The sequence below is a fragment of the Gossypium hirsutum genome, chromosome A10, assembly GCF_007990345.1.
Source record: "Gossypium hirsutum isolate 1008001.06 chromosome A10, Gossypium_hirsutum_v2.1, whole genome shotgun sequence".
Classification (NCBI taxonomy): Eukaryota; Viridiplantae; Streptophyta; class Magnoliopsida; order Malvales; family Malvaceae; genus Gossypium; species Gossypium hirsutum.
Genome location: NC_053433.1, coordinates 115,296,649 through 115,316,250, shown reverse-complemented (window position 1 = coordinate 115,316,250; position 19,602 = coordinate 115,296,649). Strand labels below are relative to the sequence as shown.

At 33.5% G+C, this 19,602-nt stretch overlaps 1 protein-coding gene and 1 long non-coding RNA gene across 2 annotated transcripts; both read right to left on the bottom strand.

Moving 5' to 3' along the window:
• Nucleotides 1-449: 449 nt before the first annotated feature.
• Nucleotides 450-5,259, bottom strand: LOC107936641 (cucumisin). The gene is made up of 9 exons (XM_016869397.2): nt 4,968-5,259; nt 4,778-4,869; nt 3,406-3,649; nt 2,809-3,322; nt 2,634-2,737; nt 2,342-2,560; nt 1,494-1,605; nt 1,208-1,415; nt 450-1,132 (listed from the first exon to the last, which is right to left on the bottom strand). Exons 1-9 carry the CDS (start codon nt 5,084-5,086, stop codon nt 603-605), a joined length of 2,142 nt encoding a protein of 713 aa, XP_016724886.1. The 5' UTR covers nt 5,087-5,259; the 3' UTR covers nt 450-602.
• A 2,237-nt stretch (nt 5,260-7,496) lies between these two features.
• Nucleotides 7,497-8,844, bottom strand: LOC107936640 (uncharacterized). Its single transcript, XR_001694453.2, has 2 exons — nt 8,120-8,844; nt 7,497-7,852 (listed from the first exon to the last, which is right to left on the bottom strand). It is a non-coding gene; the product is annotated as an uncharacterized lncRNA (long non-coding RNA).
• Nucleotides 8,845-19,602: the final 10,758 nt, after the last annotated feature.

Sequence of the window (19,602 nt, the reverse complement as noted above, 5' to 3'; positions counted from 1 at the left end):
AAAAAGCATAGATCAATCCATAAAAAGAAAGTGGAATTTTAGAAGGCAGTGGTCTACAAGTTCTGTTTGAGTACTTCGTCAAAGAGCTATCCTCTCAAATAATAACGAGTTATAATTGATTTAACAATCCGGGTTAATTTAGTATCGGTTAAATTATACAAAAATATATGAAAGAATATAAAATTATTTAAATAATTGATTTTTATTATTTTTTAATAATGAAATAGGTATTTGAATGGACTTCGCGCGTCAGACTTGAATTTAAAATTTTTTTAAACACCTCTAATTAAGTTAGTGAATACTTGATTTTCATTTTTTACAAATGTGAGTACTTGATTTTAATAGAAATGATATATTTTGATGTGATGCAATAATTTCATACAATCCTGTCTATAGATCTTTTCAATAACAAGGACATAAAAGAATAAGTACTGTAGGATGACATTAATATGAAGAACTAAATTAATTTATTAATCCATAACACTTGCATATTTTTCAACTACATGAAACCAATTTCATTGTTCTGTGTTCATTAAATTATTTGATAAAAACATAAAAACAAACAGATTGAGCCATTAATAAAAACATTAAATATCTCATAATCATAGCATTATTGAAGCATAAGCGACGACGGGGCTCTTAACTAGATGAACTCCGTCATCCCAAATCAAAGAACCGGAGATCATCGAATTCCCAAGTTCAGCTCCAACAGTCACAACGAACGATTGTTGTTGACCTACATATTCGAAAGAAAGCACGCTCGGTTGAACTTGGATTATGAGCCCTGGCGGAGAGTTAACTACTGCCCTATAATTCGACACTGCTGAGCCGACATTCGTCACTGTCCTATGAAAGACTCGAGTGATTGATTTTCCAGGAGTTGAGGATAATGCGAACGACGGATAGTTTAGATCCCACACCGTACCATCCGTTTCTTCGGAACAACTGCTACTATTTCCACTTATTAGTTGAATGTTTGCAATGGTATATCCTTGTCCACACAAGAATTTAACATAATCGATCTCCCCTGCATCGTATACCAATCCGGGATCGGTTGCTTGTAAAGGGTTTATGTGACCTGCCCCGTACGCAAGCTCAGCTTCGATGTTGTTGTTAGAAGTCATCGGAATAGCTGCAAAAGAGTAGATGAAATATGGTTAGATGTCGTAATCCGGAACCCAGATCTCGAATAGGCTTAATTAATTACCTGTTGTCATTAGAGCAGATCTAATGGCAGCAGGGGACCATGTTGGATGAAATGATTTAACGTAAGCAGCAGCCCCGGTCGCATGCGGACAAGACATGGATGTACCCGAAATAATGTTGTAACGAGTTCTTCGGGTATCATCTTCTGTCACGGTGGATGCTTCTGACCACGCCGCCAAGATATCGACCCCTGGTGCAGTGAGGTCGGGCTGGTCTCGGATTGAGAAAATTAGAAACTTGGAAAGGAAGTAAACTGAAAAAATTGTGAAATATCATTTCATCATTACCTTGAGTACATCTTTTGTTATAGGGTTAGGGCCTCTAGATGAAAATGAAACAACAAAAGGGGCAAATTGATTATTGTCTTGGCTGGTCTTGAATATTGTTGCTGTTGGATTCCTAATAAACAAATGAAAGTAATTAAACTAAATTAATTATATGAATCCATTGATTAAACTCTTTATAATTGAATATTATATGTCAAATTATGATTTTGGTCCTTCTACTATTCACAAATTTAGTTTTTAGTCCCTATATTTTAATTTCCAATAATTTTATCTTCTACTTTTATAATGGCATCAATTAGTCCAAATAGTTAAAGACTGTTTACTATTGGTGAAATTACCGATAGATCCGTCTATTATAGGGACTTTATCATATTAGTCCCTCTACTATTAAATGAATTAATTTAGTCTCAATGCTATTAAAAACAATCAAATAAGAAGAAATATTAATAAAATTACCATTTACTATTTAAAAAAGGACATGTAAATACTAACTATGTTAAAATTTAGCCTTATTTGATTTCTTCTCATAATAGGGGACTAATTTGATCTAATCTCTATAATAGAGGGAGCTGTTAGGTACTTTCACCTTTTGCAGTTCTAGTTAAAATGCTACATGGATTTCTTTTCTTAAAAGCACCCTTCCAACGTGACATGAATTTTTTTTTTATCAAAACGGAAGTTTTTAAGAAAAATTCAAGTCAGCATTCTAACTAGATTAACTATTTAGAACAACCAATGAGTAAAGACCAGATTATACCAAATTATATAATGATTATATCCTAAATTGAGCATACTAGAGGGGCCAAATCAGGATTAAACCAATATTATATAAGGAAATAGAAAAATACTCTGTTGTATTCAAGTAATTGATGATCATTCTTCCATCATTCACATTCAAGGTGGAAAAAGGTAGAGGGTAACTGAATTGGAAATCCTTGTTTCCTGTATCTTGAAACACGGCACCAAGGGCTCCGGCCTCTAATACACCTTCGTAATCGGTGAAGTACTCGCAAAAAACGATCTTTCCTTTCACTAATGTTGCATTCAATGCCCCTGGAAAGCAATACCTGTAACAAAATTTCGTTAAAATCAAGGTACACTCACTGACACTGAACTAATTCCAAATCGTCTGCACTATACCTGGAAAACTCAGATGCGACGCCTAAGGTCAAATTCGGAGCATCTCCACCGTAGATGAAAGGGTACATTTTTCCTTTGAGATCAAATGTATTTATAGTGGCACCCTATAGGAAGAAAATTTTAAGTGTAATTCAATTCAAGACATGAATTGAGTTATGAATATCCCTCTAATTACCTCGTAAATTTGGCCGTTACCGAGTTTCACCTTCGTAACGAACTTCCGATCTATCGTACTAGCTGCCACAGTTAGTGACCAAGGTGAAACATTCACGACGGATCCAGGAGTCGGACCGCCATTACCGGCAGAGTTCGAAGTGAGGATCCCTTTCTTCATTGCATGAAAAGCGCCGATCGCGATCGAGTCTTCAAAGTAATCAAATGGAATGGAACTCCCCACCGAAAGAGAGATTATGTCAACACCATCAGCTATTGCATCGTCAAATGCAGCGAGAATGCCTTCATCGGAGCAACCATAGGACCAACATATCTTATACACCGCGATACGTGCAGACGGAACCCCACCACGAACCGTTCCTTTGGCTATGCCGAATAAGCTGGCTTGGCTAACTAAGCCACCTGCAGCTGTTGATGTTGTATGAGTCCCATGACCATCTGCGTCTCTTGGAGAAATAAAATCTTCAGGACCGTTATCGCCATCGGTCAGGTAGTATCGAGCTCCGATTATCTTTCTGAAACAGATTAAAACCTTGTTAAAGGCCAATATTTCATGATCTAATGAACAATTTCCATAATGTTAAGTTCGATTATGTACTTGTTGCAAGTGAAATTGGCCGATTTTTGGCAGGTGCCCTTCCATTTGGTCGGAATCGGACCAAATCCAGTGTCGTTAAAACTTTCGGATTCGGGCCAAACCCCAGTGTCAAGCATTCCAATAATGATATCACTCTCAATGATTGATGTTCTCATTTTTTTGTTGAATCCCATAAATTCCCATGTTCTTGATGTATGGAGCTGCTTCTTTTGACTAGGGAACACTGATACAACCCCTTCCTTTCCTGGAAAAAAAATTTAAAAATTAGTTACCCAAAAGTTTCTTTTTAATATATCCATAATTTACCAAAAACATCTAATTGTGGTTTTAGTCCTTTTGTTATGCTGAAATTTTAGTCGAAACTGATAACATTATTAATATTGTTGGAATCAGACTAGATTGATCAGTTTAACTGATTGAATTAGAAATCAACAAAGATATACATTATTTTACGTTCCAAATGTACTTTTTCATTCTCTTCTTCATTAAATAGTTTTTTAAACATTGATATTCAAATTGAAAGATCAAAATTTTATGATTAATTTAAGAGATGAAATAGCAAATCAATTTAAATTAATTACTTTGTTTAAGATATTAAACTCGAATTTCACATTATTTCCTATTTAATATATAAGTTTTTTATTTATAATATTCATATTTATTAAGAATATAATTTGTTTCGAATTTTTTAATATGTATAAAATATTATTCAAGAATAAAAGTGTGTTTAAAATAACATTAAAATGTTTAAACTATAAGGATACAAATATATAAAAACTTTCATAATTTAATATTTAAATTTATCAGATAGTCTAATTATATTAAGCATACCAAAAAATTTTCATAATTCAAATTCAACTCTTAATTTTTTAACACTGAATTTTTTAGTACTTAATTTTCAGTTTACCAAACAGCAAATGGTGATATATTAAACGAGGAAGCATTTTATATTTTATTTATTTGATTTATTATATTCAATATTAATATATAAGAGAAAAATAAAAATTAATGTATATATTAGCTTTGATAATGGATTAATGACAATGATTTAATTTATCATACATATACGTATTTGGAAATGCAAGTTGTCCCTTGTTTACTTGAATTTATATCATTAATGTTTGTTTTGGTAGTTCAATACTTCAATTACAAATTACAAATTAGAAATGATAATGTTAATGTTTTAATGAATGTAGAATTTTTAATTGATGTTTATCTATTTATTTTTATTTATTTGTGTTTATATTAATTTCTAGATTTTTTTTATTTTTTCAGAATTTTTTCTTTTGGGTGTTTGAACATGTGGTCGAAAGCGTAATAGAGGGACTAAAACCATAATTAGACACTACAAAAAAGATAGTGCTTAATCTACCTTTAAGTTTAATTGCCTCGTCTTGGGTTAACTTAGCTGCAAATCCATTGAAACTCCTACCGTAGCTATAGAGCAAAACATCCGATGCAACACTGTATAAATAATTCATAAACCTACGTTAAATATGAACAAATCGGAAGTCGATTAAAAGGCGCAAAATTTTAGAATAACAAAACAATAATCGACAAACCCGGGAACGATTTCTTCGAGCATGCCGATATGAATATTCGAAACGGAGACATCACCCTTCGGAAGGTCACCCATGTACACAATGTAAACCTGGTTCAATCCAACAACAATTAAACACATTAGAACTAATTCGAGTTCCGAAATCAACCAAAATCAGCTCGGATTTCTTTATCTATTTGCCTGTCTCTCATTCGAATCGGAAGCTCCATGGCAGCCGACGAGGAAGCAAATCGTGAAACAGACAAGCGTAAGCCATGTCGAAGAACACGTCCGGATCACTGCCATCGATGAGTTTTCGAGCTTGGGTTAGCAAATAACCAATGCAATGAATATAAGTGTTTATATTAATTACTGAAACAAAACGAAAGCATTGTTAAGCTCGTCAATGGATCCATCCCTGGCCATTGGCCGGCTTCTAGAAATGTATGAAGCATGCTGTTTTCTGCCGAAAAGTGTTGATTACAAGAAAATTTTATTAAACAATTTTCAGTTTGTCGTTTGTAATTTGGCATTCGAATTGAATGTATCTATATATATAAATATGTTTTGGCTTAAGGACTTCATTAAACCCTTTGAATGTCACCATTTCATGCCTGAAACATGTATTATTTGAGTGGAATCTTCTTCTTTTTAATAATAGGGTGACACTAGGGTGAGTTTGGTTTAGTTCAATTGCTGTTTTTAGATTTTTTAAATTATCTATGATAATTCAATTTGCTTCGATTCTTTTTTTTTTTATTAACTTTAGGAGTTAAAAGCTAAAAAATAAGTAATTGTACTTTAAAAGCTAAAAAGTAAGTGCTCTTACTTTTTTTTTATTTAAAAACTAAGTCTAACCATTAACAATATTATTAATATTTTCCACCAAAATTTGTCAACATAGCATATTGATTAGACTTTCCTCATATAACATTATATAGATTGACAAAAAATAAATATGTTAAGTTGAGAAATTTTAATAGAAATTACAAAGAAAAATAATGATTGGACTAGAATTTTTAAATTAAAAAAATAGAAGGTTGAAATTTTTAACTTTTTAAGTACAATGATTAAATTTCAAATTTTGGATAAGTATAGGGATTAATAGCATATTTTAATCTAATTTTGGATTTTGAGTTTATTTGACTTATTTTAACAAAATAAACTTTATTTTATTGCTTTTTAATATTATTAGGTAAACTTTATTTTTCATAAATATTTCTCTTAAGAAAGTTAATTTTTTAAGTAATTAAAACTTAATATATAGCTCTAATATAGTATTTTTTGAAAAAAAAATTATATAGAAAATTTAATTTATTTTACTATTTTAAATATAAAATTTTTATTTTTATATCATAACAAATTAAAATTAGTTATAATTAAATACAAAATAGAATACCGTTCAATTTAGTTCAAGCAATTGTGGTTTTTAAACTTGTATTTCAAAAATCATCTAAACATCACAGTTCTATTCGGTTTTCAGTTTCTTGATTTTTCGCTCAACTCTATTACGAAGTAAGAATTGTCTAAAGATCAAACCTGAAACTGCTCTAACTGAAGATCGAACACAAAACGTTTACCACTCAACACTTCGAGTAGATTTTTTTTCTTTTTTTTGTACGGTGAAGATTTATTTATGAAATACTGGAATGGTGTTGAAAGTACTTTTTGACAAATAATGACTTTAGATTGCAAATATATTTATGAGAATTTGCTAGATTTCTGTTTGGTTGTTAGGAAAATTGTGAAAGGGAAAATCCAAATCACGACGTACAAGATTCCTTTGCCAAAACATTTAATTTGTCCTTTGCCTTAAAATGACAAATTGGTGTATAATAGGATGTATGATTTTTTGTTAGGTAAAAAACAACTTTTTGGCCCCTTTCAATTTTGATATTAAGCAAATTGTTCTCTCTTAAAAAAAATTAAAATAATTTAATTCCTGTTAATTTTAAAAGTGAGAAACACAATTAATCACAATGTTAATGTATAATAACAAACTTAGTCCTTTAAGTTTACACATTTTATTAATCTGGTTCTGGTTTAACAAATTTAGTCCATAATATTTACAAATTCTATCAACATTTATACAAAATATATAAATATGAAGAGCTAAATTTATTAATTTACTAATCAAAATTAATTACAATTGACGGAAAATATTAACACCATGTTTAATTGTCATTTGTTATTCACTTTCAAATTGATAGTGTAACACCCCCGACCCGACCTAAGAGCTTCGGCTAAGTCAAAGGCATTACATTGATCACTGAAGTGATCCAAGAAAGCCATTCTTTTGCTTGGGTTAAATTGTATGAAATCCACTCTTTAGTTTTTAAGAAAATAACTTTAATCAAATCAACTTTACTTAGTAATCCAATTACAATATTATTAATGTGAAGTTTTGAAAAACGGCTAAGGTTTTAAAAAGACTTATCTAATCTTTAAGTATTTTGCAAAGTAGCGGAAAACATTATTAAGAATAATAGTTTTCTAAACCAAATAGCATGCAATTACCAAAGTACTAACTAAGTGTCATGCTTAAAATTAATAAGCTAAACAATCTCAAACCTAAGATATAAAAACAAGAAATAATTAGTGTAATGCCCAATTTTAGCCCGGGCCCGGCACTAAAAATAAACAATTTAAAAAAAACCAAAATTAAACCAGTTTACAGGTCCAACTAATACACCAAGCCCAATGAACCCAGAGGCCCAAACACGATAGCCCAACTACAAGAACAGGCTCGAAAGACCCAGAATACTAAGGTTTTCAGAAAAACCTAGCCCTAAACCTAATGCTTGCGCCGCAGCTAGCCTTTAACGCCTCCGTACTCTCCAGCAGCCACGCCCGCGCCTCCGTACGCCAGCACACAACCCCTGTGCTCGCGCCACGCACACCCCGTACCTGCAAAAAGGACGAACGAACAGCAAAATAAAAAAAACAAATATTGTATTTTTTCATTTGTTTTTATTTTTTCTATCTCTTCGGCTATAAAGCCAAGAGATTCTATTTTTGTAAGGTTACACAAGCATAAAAAAACGCATATTGAATACAAAAGCAACCAAAATTAGAAGGTGATTTTCGATTCATAGTCTATCTATTTTTTTTTTCATTTTGCTTTTAAGATTTTTCGTTGAAAACAAACAAAAAAGAGATTTTGGGGATACTTACTGGCGGTTTCGATCGTCAGAGACCATTTTCGGACTTGGATATCGAACCAAAGGAGGTGTCCTCTCGTTTTTCCGTGACTTGGGTCAAGTACCATGGCGGAGGTGGAGGCGTTAACGCCGATGAAACCCAGGATCGGTGTTTGCACGAAAGGGGATTAGAGTTCGGCGGTATGAGAGGGGAAAGGAGGTGTCCTCTCGTTTTTCCGTGACTTGGGTCAAGTACCATGGTGGAGGTGGAGGCGTTAACGCCGATGAAACCCAGGATTGGTGTTTGCACGAAAGGGGATTAGAGTTCGGCGGTATGAGAGGGGAAAGGGAGAGCTTTGGGACTTGTTGAGTTCCTTTTCAAATGGCTAATAGTTGACTTACGGTTTTTTTTTAATTTTGTCTTATGAAGCATATGAAACGACGCCGTCCAAAAGGGGGAGGATCCGCGTGTTGACCCGATGGGTAGGATGGATCCGCCTTTTTTGTTTGAAAGGGTTAATTCCGCGCTAGGCCCTCTCCCTTTGCGCGGTCATTCAGTCGCATGGTGTTTGTTTTATTTATTTTTCTTTAATTTTTCCTGTAATTTTGCACGTGTTTGCAATACGGTCCGCGCCTAAACACAGCATTTTGGGACCTAGATTATTTACTTCTTTAGTCCCGGAGCATTCGCTTATGTGGCACGCTGATCCTTTTTGACTCCATTGGCATATTTTATTTATAAATTAGCCCTTTTTATTTTGATTCAGTTTTAATTTAGTTTCCTATTCGATATAACTTATCATTTTGAGATTCATTCGATTTTTTATGTGTGGATTCGTTTTAATATTTTTGCTTGGTTTTAATTTGTGTAATTATTTTGAAGTTCTTTTGGCATATTATGTTAACATTTTGTATAATGCCTTGTTTAAATATTTTATATATACTTGTATATGTATCATATTAATTGAGTTTTTATTCATTGTAATTTTAGAATTTTTTTTAGTTTTTTTTTGGTGCTTTAAACCGTTTTAATAATTTCATTTTTGTTGCATAGAATCACTATTTTGAAATTTATTTTTATATCATATTATTTTAATTATTTACATAATGTCTTGTTTAAGTATTGTTTGGGTATATTTGTGCAAGGATTATTTTTAATGGTAAAAATATGGTTTTAAGGTTCATTTTTGTGCTTATAAAACTATTGTTTCGAAATTCTTCTTCATATCATATTATGTTAGTATCGCATTCAAATACTTTTATATATATATTTGTATGTATATAGTAAAAAATAATTTAATCTTGTATATATATTTCCATGACAAGCAATTATTTCTCAATTTATTTATATATATACACATATATGATTTATAAGTCTATTGTGTTTTAAAAATTATGTTTTACATTTTTATTCCTTTTATATATTTTATATAATTTAAATTTCCATTTATTACATGTAAATTGTCAATTTTAAACCAATATTCTTCATTACTTTGTATATTATCCGTTTTGAAAATATTCAATATTCTATAATATATGTTCTAATAATTGCGCATATATATATCTCTAGTTTTTTTAAATTCATCAATTCATATATTATGTATATTACATGTTCATCATTATTTTAAATTTGTCTTATACCATAGTTTTTTTTTAATTATTATATTGTTTTGGATGTTTTGCATCGATTGTAATGTATTAGGCTATGTATGTTATTGTGGCATATTATTTTCGTTTTTATATTATCATATCAATTATTCTCCATGCATTATTGTAATTTGATTATTATTTTTTAGATTAGTTATACTTAACGTGTTCATTTTGTTAGCCGATTAAAATATATATATTACCTTCATTCATACATCATTGTATTTTATGCATACATATATTATCCCATGCTTTTATTTTTTCTTTTGGTTTACGAAATGTTGCTTTATAATTTTCAACCCTTTTTTCAAAAACTAAGTATTCCGTTTCATTTCAAGTTGAATTAATGCGTTTTGAGCTAGTTCTACGATTGTTTATTTGAAGATTCATTAAAACAAAGGCAATATTCGATGTTTGGAAGATCGGGGAATAGTGCCCTATCGTGCTGGGTTCCGATTTCCCGTTTGTTCAGAATAATCGAATATTCCTTTAAAATTTTACTCGTGTTTTTTCAAAATATTAAAACAAGGCAATATTCGATGTTTGGAAATTCGGGGAATAGTGTCCTATCGTGCTGGGTTTTGATTTCTCGTTTGTTCAAAATAATCGAATATTCCTTTGGAATTTCACTGGTGTTTTCTAAAACGAGGCAATGTTCAATGTTAGGAAATTTGAGGAATCATGCCCTACCGTGCTGGGTTTCGGTTTTTCGTTGGACTAAATAATTGGGCATCCTTTTGTAATTTACAACATATGAACTTTTGGAAGTCGAAATTTATCGTGTTTTCGAGGGTATAAAGGATCGTGTCCTATCGTGCTGGATGTGATGCTATATTCCTCTGAAACAAGAGAATTTTGATAACCAACTTGAACCATTCAAATGTTTTCAAAGGAATCACATTTCAAAAACATTTTTAAATCTTAGACATAAGGACAGTATTTAACCAAGTTGGTACCAATTTTGGGCGTAGTGAGGGTGCTAATCCTTCCTCATGCGTAACCGACTCCCGAACCTGTTTTCTCAAATTTACGTAGGCCAAAATTGGTTTAAATGGAGTAAAATATTTTATTAAGGTGATCCAATCACACCGAAACAATAGATTGGTGGTGACTCCTTATTTGGTTTTCAAAAAGTCGATCCACGTTTTTTTTTAAATTTAAATATAAATATGGTTTCGACAATTAGTAATTACAAACCTATAAATAAATAAACAAAAAAAAAGGATTTGGGAAAACTTTAATGAAACTTTTAAATAATAATGAAAGAAACAAGAGTTGCTAGTCTGATGTTCCTCCAATGCCATTCTGAGTCCTAATTTTCTGTGTTATCTATAAGGTAAGGAAAAGGGGAGGTGAGCTTATGACAACTCAGGGTGAGTCTAATTTTTGAACGATTATATATAATTGTTCAAACAGTAGCATCATAGCAAATTAAGCATAATGTAAAGAGCTTTCAATAAATCAATGCATGTAAAGATTATGTTCATGATGCCATGCGATTTTAATTTTTAGTTCTCACCCACCCATCTTATCTACCCTCGAGCATCGATCGACACTCCAAAACACATGTTAATAACTAACCATCCCGGATTTTTCGATGACAATGGCCGTTCACTTGTCATCCGTGATGATGACCTTTACTGCAATAACTTATCATCCTGGTTGCTCAGTTTTGATGGAATTATAAATTATCATCTCAGTTTACCCGGTTTCAATGATATTGTTGCCTACTTTGTGTAGTAATGACTTTCGGTGTAGACTTAAATTGTCACTTTCTCTTACAAAACTCCTCCATCCTCCATACCCAATTTCATGTAAGCATGCACATGAAATTAGTAATGTCATGTTAAATTTGGGGTTGTTATATGGCTGAGTCATGTTTATAACTTGATTAAGGTTTATGAATGAAAAATGACACTGTAGTGAATGATGAATTGAAATATTGAACTTGTCATAATTGTCAATTGTGATGTTGGTGAAATGGAATTTGTAAATGCATATAGGATGTGTATGGGTTGGGTGATCCCAACGCCTTTTCTTATAATTAATTAACTGAAAAAAAAATACACAATGTCTAAGGTTAGGAATTGATTGTAAATTATTAGATTAGGAAATCATAATTTTCATAGTATCGACCAACACTGAATTTAATAAATATTAAGCACAGCCACACCTAAGTCGGCTAAAATCAACTTAGCTGAATTGGTTAAATGGTTGCATGGTTAGTTTATTTGATTATGTTAGTAAATTATGAGTAAATTATGAGTTATTAAATTTTATAATCAAATTGATTGATTTAAATCAGGTTGAATTGATAACTAGATAAATTAATTAATGTTACATTGATTCAGCTATATCAATTTATACTATATAAATTGGTCGGTTCAATTATTTTATATAATGATAGGTTAAGTTGATTAAATTAAAAAAATCGACTCAATTAACCTTTTGCACATCTATACCAACAACTACAGACTAACATAAATTCATATACGGTTCATACTTTGCTATATTTCTTAAGCTAACATTGAAGACTAACATTTCGAGATAGATAAGTACAAACCCTAAATATGAATTGTAAAACGAATATTAAGGATATAAAAAAATTTGCTCAAGCCAACATATGATTTCTTTCCTTGAACAGTACCGATTAAATACCTACTAATTTCTTTTACCAATGTGGAGAACTGTTAGAAATCGATTGATGATTAATCTCAAAACACATCCAGAAATCAACTTTGATAGAGTTTCTTGTAATCAACGGTGGGGATTGATCAACTTTGATAGAATTATTAGAAATCGATTGAAAGTGTTGGGTGTGGGCCCCACTATGTGGGGAACCCTTACACCTGTCAACCCAACTTAAAAGGGGTTGTTTATTTCTTTTGTTTGATTACAAAAAGGAAAGCTTCTATCATATATTTATTACCTTTTTTGGATTTGACAAAAAGCCATTCTTTTTAGCTTTTAGGTGTGGATGTGGGCAGCCATTTATTGAGAGCCAAAAATCAAATTTTAAAAAATAGAGAGATTGAAGCTTGTCAAAAAAAAAACAAAGGAGAAATCAATTTTTTAAGTTTGGTGCAGTAGTGATCAACTCTTCGATCGAAGGTCCATCTGTGGTTCGATTGAGCTGATTTTTAGACAGTAGCTAGGTGATAAGGTGTTCTTGACTTTGTACGGTCGGATTTTTTATCCGAGCCTTGTAGCGTTTGAAATACTCGTTTTTCAGCAGCTGTATTTTTGGTGATGTTCTCCTATTTTTCTCTCTTTTGCTAAAGATTACATATTGTTAGCCTTGTTGGAGTTGAATGCTTGTTGTAGGCTTGATATTGTGATCTTGTAGTTGAACATTTGGTGACAGTGGAGTTTTTTATCAGACTCTACAGTCCCGTGATTTTTACCCTTGATTTAGAGGGGTTTTCCACGTAAAAATATCAGTGTCTCTGTTTATTTTTTTGTGGTTGTATTGGTTGATTGTGGTTGATTAAGGTTGTTAGATAACATATTTTGTGCTATTGTGCTTGCCATAATTTTTTACAGGAGTTATAGGGAGAGAAAGAACACCGATTGTGCATTGCTTTGTTTCGATTGTTTGATTTCTACCCAACAAACTGGTATCAGAGCTCGGTTATTGTGTCAGATAATTGTGGAAATCAATACGAGCAAGATGATTATGTTGAATGGCACAAATTATTAACTTTGGCGGAATAAAATGAAGGACTTGTTGTTTGTGAAGGCTTTGCATCTTCCAGTCTTTGCTACTCAAAAACCCGATTCGAAAAGTGATGAAGAATGGGAATTTGAGCATCAACAAGTGTGTGGCTTTATTCAGCAATTTGTGGAAGAAAATTTTTACAACCACATTGATTAGGAGACACATGCTCGAACATTGTGGGAGAAGCTTGAAAGCTTGTATGCTTCGAGGTCGGGCAATAACAAGTTGTTTTTGCTGAAGAAAATGATGGCGTTGAAATACAAAGAAGAAACGTCTATAACTGACAATGTTAGTGAATTTCAGAGTGTGATGAATCAGTTGCTTGGTATGGATGTCAAATTTGATGACGAGATTTTAGGACTTTGGTTACTTGCTACTCTACCAGACTCTTGGGAGACCTTTCGGGTCTCGCTCATTAATTCTACCCCATAGGGTATTATTACTTTGGATTTGGCTAAGAGTGGTGTGTTGAATGAAGAGGTTAGAAGAAGATCTCAAGTTCTACATCACAGTCCGAGGTGTTGGTTATCGAAAACAGGGAGAGGAACAGAGACAAAGATAAAAAGGGTAGAGATAAAAGCTGAAGCAAGTCAAGATCAAGATACAAGAATTTTGAGTGTCATCATTGTGGTAAGAAAGGCCATATCAAAAAATATTGCTTCAAGTGGAAGAAAGAGAACAAAGGTGGTGGTGATAAACACGATCGGAATAATGATGAAAAATTCGAGCGTGTTGCTACTGTTACTCGTGAAGATCTTTTGGTTATTTGTGATGAGAATTTGGTCAACCTAGCATGCGACAAGACTAGTTGGGTGATTGATACTGGTGCATCACTTCATGTCACGTCGAGAAAGGATTTCTTCACATCTTATACTCATGGTGATTTTGGGGTATTGAAGATGGGTAATGACAGTTTGGTTTCGGTTATTGGTATGGGAGATGTTAGCTTGGTGAGTAACAATGGAACAAAGTTAACTCTCAAGGATGTCAGACATGCACCGGATATCCGTTTGAATTTGATTTCTGCAGGAAAGCTTGATAATGAGGGATTCTGTAACACCTTCAGTGAGGGGCAGTGGAAGCTGACTAAAGGCTCCTTGGTTGTGACTCGAGGAAAGAATAGCTCAAGTTTATACTTGATGCAAGCTTTGACTTCTCGAGAGACGGTGAATGTGATAGTGAATGACAGCTCAGCTGAATTGTGGCATAAACAACTCAGTCACATGAAAGAGAAGGGGCTTAACTGTTTAGCAAGGAAGAATCAACTTTCGGGGTTTGAAGAATGCTACACTGAAGAATTGTGCTCATTTTCTAGTAGGAAAGTAAAGAAGAGTTTCATTTAGAAGCCGTCCTCCTCATAGAAGATCAGAGTTGCTAGAGTTGGTCCATTCAGATGTTTGTGGTCCGATAAAAGTAAGGTCACACGGTGGTGTACTTTATTTTGTGATTTTCATTGATGACTGTTCAAGAAAGCTGTGAGTTTACACTTTGAAGTCTAAAAATCAAGTCTTTGAGGTGTTTAAACAGTTTCAAGCATCAGTTGAAAGAGTAAAAGGGAAGAAGTTAAAGTGCATTCGTACTGATAATGGTGACGAATAACAGGGTCGTTTAATGAGTATTGTCTACGACGGGGAATCAGACATCAGAGAACACCACCAAAGACTCCACAATTAAATGGGTTAGCTGAAAGAATGAACCGAACATTGATTGAGAGAGTCAGATGTTTGTTGTCAGATGCAAAGTTGCCAAGATCGTTTTGAGCAGGAGCTTTGAATACAGTGACACATGTGATAAATCTGTCTCCTAGTGTTCCTTTGCGAGGTGACGTGCCAGATAGAGTTTGGTTTAGTAAAGACGTGTCATATGATCATCTACGTGTGTTCGGTTGTAAAGCATTTTTTCATGTTCCAAAGGATGAAAGATCCAAGTTGAATGCCAAGACTCGACAATGCATTTTTATTAGTTATGGTCTAAATGGTGAGTTTGGTTATAGACTCTATGATCCAGTTCAGAAGAAACTCGTGAGAAGCAGAAATGTTGTCTTCATTGAGGATCAGACCATTGATGACATTGATAAAATGGAGAAAGTGGATTCACAAGATAGTGGTGACTTGATTGATGTGAATCCGGTTCCCCTAAACGCTTCATCAGATCCTATCCAGGATAATGTGCATGGTGATATTAGTGATAACTATCAGGATATAGGTGACATTGATACTCCCATGGATGATGTTGTGAATGATCAACAACAAGCACCTATAGCTCTACCAGCAGCTCCACTTTGAAGGACTTCCAGGGATCGACGATCTTCTGTCAGGTATTCTTCTGATGAATATGTTCTTTTGACTGACGGGGGAGAAACTGAATGTTATGAAGAGGCTATGGAGAGTGAATACAAAGATCAGTGGGTTGAAGCGATGAAAGATGTTCATCCTTGCATGAGAACCATACCTTTTGAGTTGGTGAAACTGCCTAAGATCAAAAGAGCTTTGAAGAATCTATGGATTTACAGGTTAAAGCAAGAAGAAAAGTCTTCATCTCCACGATACAAGGCTAGATTGGTCGTCAATGGTTATACTCAGAAAAAGGGGGTTGATTTTGAAGAAATATTTTCTCCAGTTGTGAGGATGTCCTCTATCAGAACTATATTCAGTTTGGTAGCTTGTTATGACTTAGAGGTTGAACAAATGGATGTGAAAACTGCTTTTCTTCATGGTGACTTGGAAGAAGAGCTTTACATGGAGCAGCCAGATGGGTTTGTTGCACAAGGGAAAGAGGACTATGTGTGCAGATTGAAGAAGAGCTTGTATGGTTTGAAGCAAGCTCCAAGGCAATAGTACAAGAAGTTTGAGTCTGTTATGGGGCAAGGCTACAAGAAGACTACATCTGATTATTGTGTGTTTGTTAAGAGGTTCTCTGGTGATAATTTTATAATTATTTTGCTCCATGTTGATGATATGCTTATTGTTGGTCAAAATGCTTCTAGAATTGAGAAGTTGAAGCAAGAGTTGAGTAAATCCTTTGCAATGAAGGATTTGGGGCTAGCAAAGCAAGTTCTTAGCATAAGATTGACACGTGATAGAAAGGCCAAGAAATTATGGTTATTACAAGAGAGGTACATTGAGAAAGTACTTCAAAGGTTTAGTATGGACAAAGCTAAAGCGGTGAATACTTGTAACAGCCCGATTTTAGGCCTAGTCAGAACAGTAGTTTCGGGACCACTATTTCGAGGTCAGAGAAAATTATTTTAGTATTATTTTGTATTATAATATAATTTTATAAGTGCATGTAAATTTTGGTAAGTTAATTTTAGCGATTTCTAGTCTAATTTCGAAAAAGGACTAAATCGCGTAAAAGGTAAAAGTTGTGTGTTAATGCCTAAATGTGTTAATAGACTAGAGAACTAAAATTGGAGGCATTTAAAGGGTAATTAGACCCTTTTTAAGTGTGTGGCCGGCCAAGGGGAGACCAATTGGTCAAAAGGCCAAAACTTGTGGCTTTTATTTGTTTTAATTGACTAATTAGTAATAAAATAAAGAAAAGAAAATATCATCTTTTCTTCATCTTCTCTCCACCGAAAAATGGCAGCAAAGAAAGGGTTTAGAAGCTGAAAAATTTCAGCAAAGAAACTCCCTTTATAGTAAGTGATTTTAATGTCTTTGCTTGATGATTTTTACATTTTTGGAACCCCCAAAGCATGAGCTTTCATAAGAGGGGATTATTTTGCAAAATGATGAAGAGTCTAGGGTTTTACCATGAGAGTAAATGTGTTGTTTTCTGTGTTTTTATGGAAGATTATGAGTCCTAGTTGTCTAATAAACAACTTTTGTGAAAGAAATTGCATGAAAATACCTTAAAAAGGGCTAAATTGCTAAGTTGTAAAATGAGTTGTAAATGTGTAAAATAGTTGAAATTATGAGTTGCTGTAGTTATGAAAATGGTTCATCTAGACTCAAGGAGTAAAGAAATGTGATAAAAATTAATTTACGAGCATTGGGGAAAAAGTGCAAATATGCAAAAGCTTAATGAGTCTATTTTCACATGAAAGAAATAGAGGAAGAAAAAGAATTCTATATTGTGTGATATTTAAATTCTCGTGAAACAGGGTCTGAATAAATTTGAGATCCCCTGTTTTGATTTTATAAATTCACCGTAAATTGTACAAAAATTATTAAGAGTCATACGTTACATGCATGGATTCCTTATTGAGTCTATCTTTAAGGGAAACAAACGACATGATCATTGGACAGGGAGAAATTCTGTTCGTAGTGCATAGGGGTCAGAGTAGTCATACCCTGAAACAGGGGAAACTTTAACTAATAAACTGTACTAAATAGCTTGATCAAAAATTCTAGAAAAAAATTAGTAATTAGACATATGAGTCTAGTTTCAAGAGAAATAGACGAGAACATTATTCGAGTCTTGTACTATGAGATAATTGAACCTTAGTGCAGAAGGTTTGAAACTGTCAGACAGTGAATCAGGAGCAAACTTGAGGAATAAACTGTATTAGTTGGCTAAGTCAAAAATTCTGGAAATTTTATGGAAGAAAGATAAATGAGTCTAGTTTTAGGGAAAATTAACGGAACTTAATTTGGAGTTTCGTAGCTCCAGATATAAATAATTTAGTGACTGCTGCTTAGTAAGACAGCTTGTAGTGAACTTGAGAATATGTTGTAAACATTGATAAAACAAGTTAATGAGTTGCTTATTGTTTTCATATGAACTTACTAAGCGAAAGCTTACCCTCTTCTTTCCCATGTTTTCTAGAGTTTCCAGGTTAGCTCGGGTTGGAGGCCGTCAGAGATATTATCACACTGTCAAGTTAACGCTATCGGCGTAAGTAAACTCAAGTGATTCTAGTCTATGGCATGTATAGGGTTTTAATGTGAGTATGTAATATTATGATTTAGCCAAAGGCATTGTCTTGTTATTAAGGTAGTATTGTAATATTATGATTTAGCCAAAGGCATTGGCTTGTTATTAAGGTAGTATTAGTCATGTAAATTGGCCTATGTCGGCTAATATCGTTATGGACCCATATGATTATTCTTATGCATGTATGTTATTATCTCTTGTGATGTGGCTTACAACATGTATGCCTAGAGATTGAATTGAGATTCATTGATGAGCTAATAACTAATGCAGGATTAAGTGATTGGTAAATAGTTAATAATGCTTCATGAATGGTTTGTGGATATGATTATGCATGTTTTGTGATGGACATGAGGTTTGATGACATGTTGATAGCTATAGCATTAATATGGTAAAGATGAAAGAAAAACTTATTGTAATGGTTGCATGTGAAATTACCATGGTCATGTCATGTTAGGAAGGTTTAAGTGCCTAATTTTGTCATGTTGTATGCTATTGTATAAGTATGCGTGCATGTATTGTGAGTGTGACAAAATGGCTTGGAAAATAGCCTTGTATTTGTCCAGGTTTTTGGACATGGGTTCGGGACACGGGCGTGTCCTTAGCACCCGGACGTGTGCTCTATACCTACACGGGCGTGTGGCGCCTTGATGCAAGAGATTTCCTAAGTTTTTCATGAGTTCTCGGTTGAGTCCCGAACCACCCCGAATACATGTATTGGGCCTCGTAAGCTCGCATAAGGGACAAATTACTTGTGAAAAGAAAAGTTTTTAATTATTTGAGATTTCATGGCCTTGTTTAGTATGAAAGTGTTAATAAAAGTCAGGTAGCACCTCGAACCGCGTCCCAACGTCGGATGCGGGCGAGGGGTGTTACAATACTCCCTTTACTACGCACTTCAGATTGAGTGTTAAGCATAGTCCTTCCACAGAAAAGGAGAAGGAAGAGATGTAAAAAAATCCTTACTCTTTAGCCGTGGGTAGTTTGATGTATGCAGAGGGTTGCACGAGACCAGGCTTGGCTTATGCCGTTGGCACAGTTACTTGATGAGAAACCTGTTATTGTTGGGTATACAGATTCAGACATGGCTGGAGACATTGACTCGAGGAGATCTACTTCAAGTTACTTGATCACTTATGCAAGGGGAGCTATGGCATGGCAATCGAGATTGCAAAAGTGTGTTGCATTGCCCACCACTGAATCAGAGTTCACTGCAGCAACCAAAGCATGCAAAGAGATACTTTGGATGAAGAAGTTTGTGCATGAGCTTGGTTTTA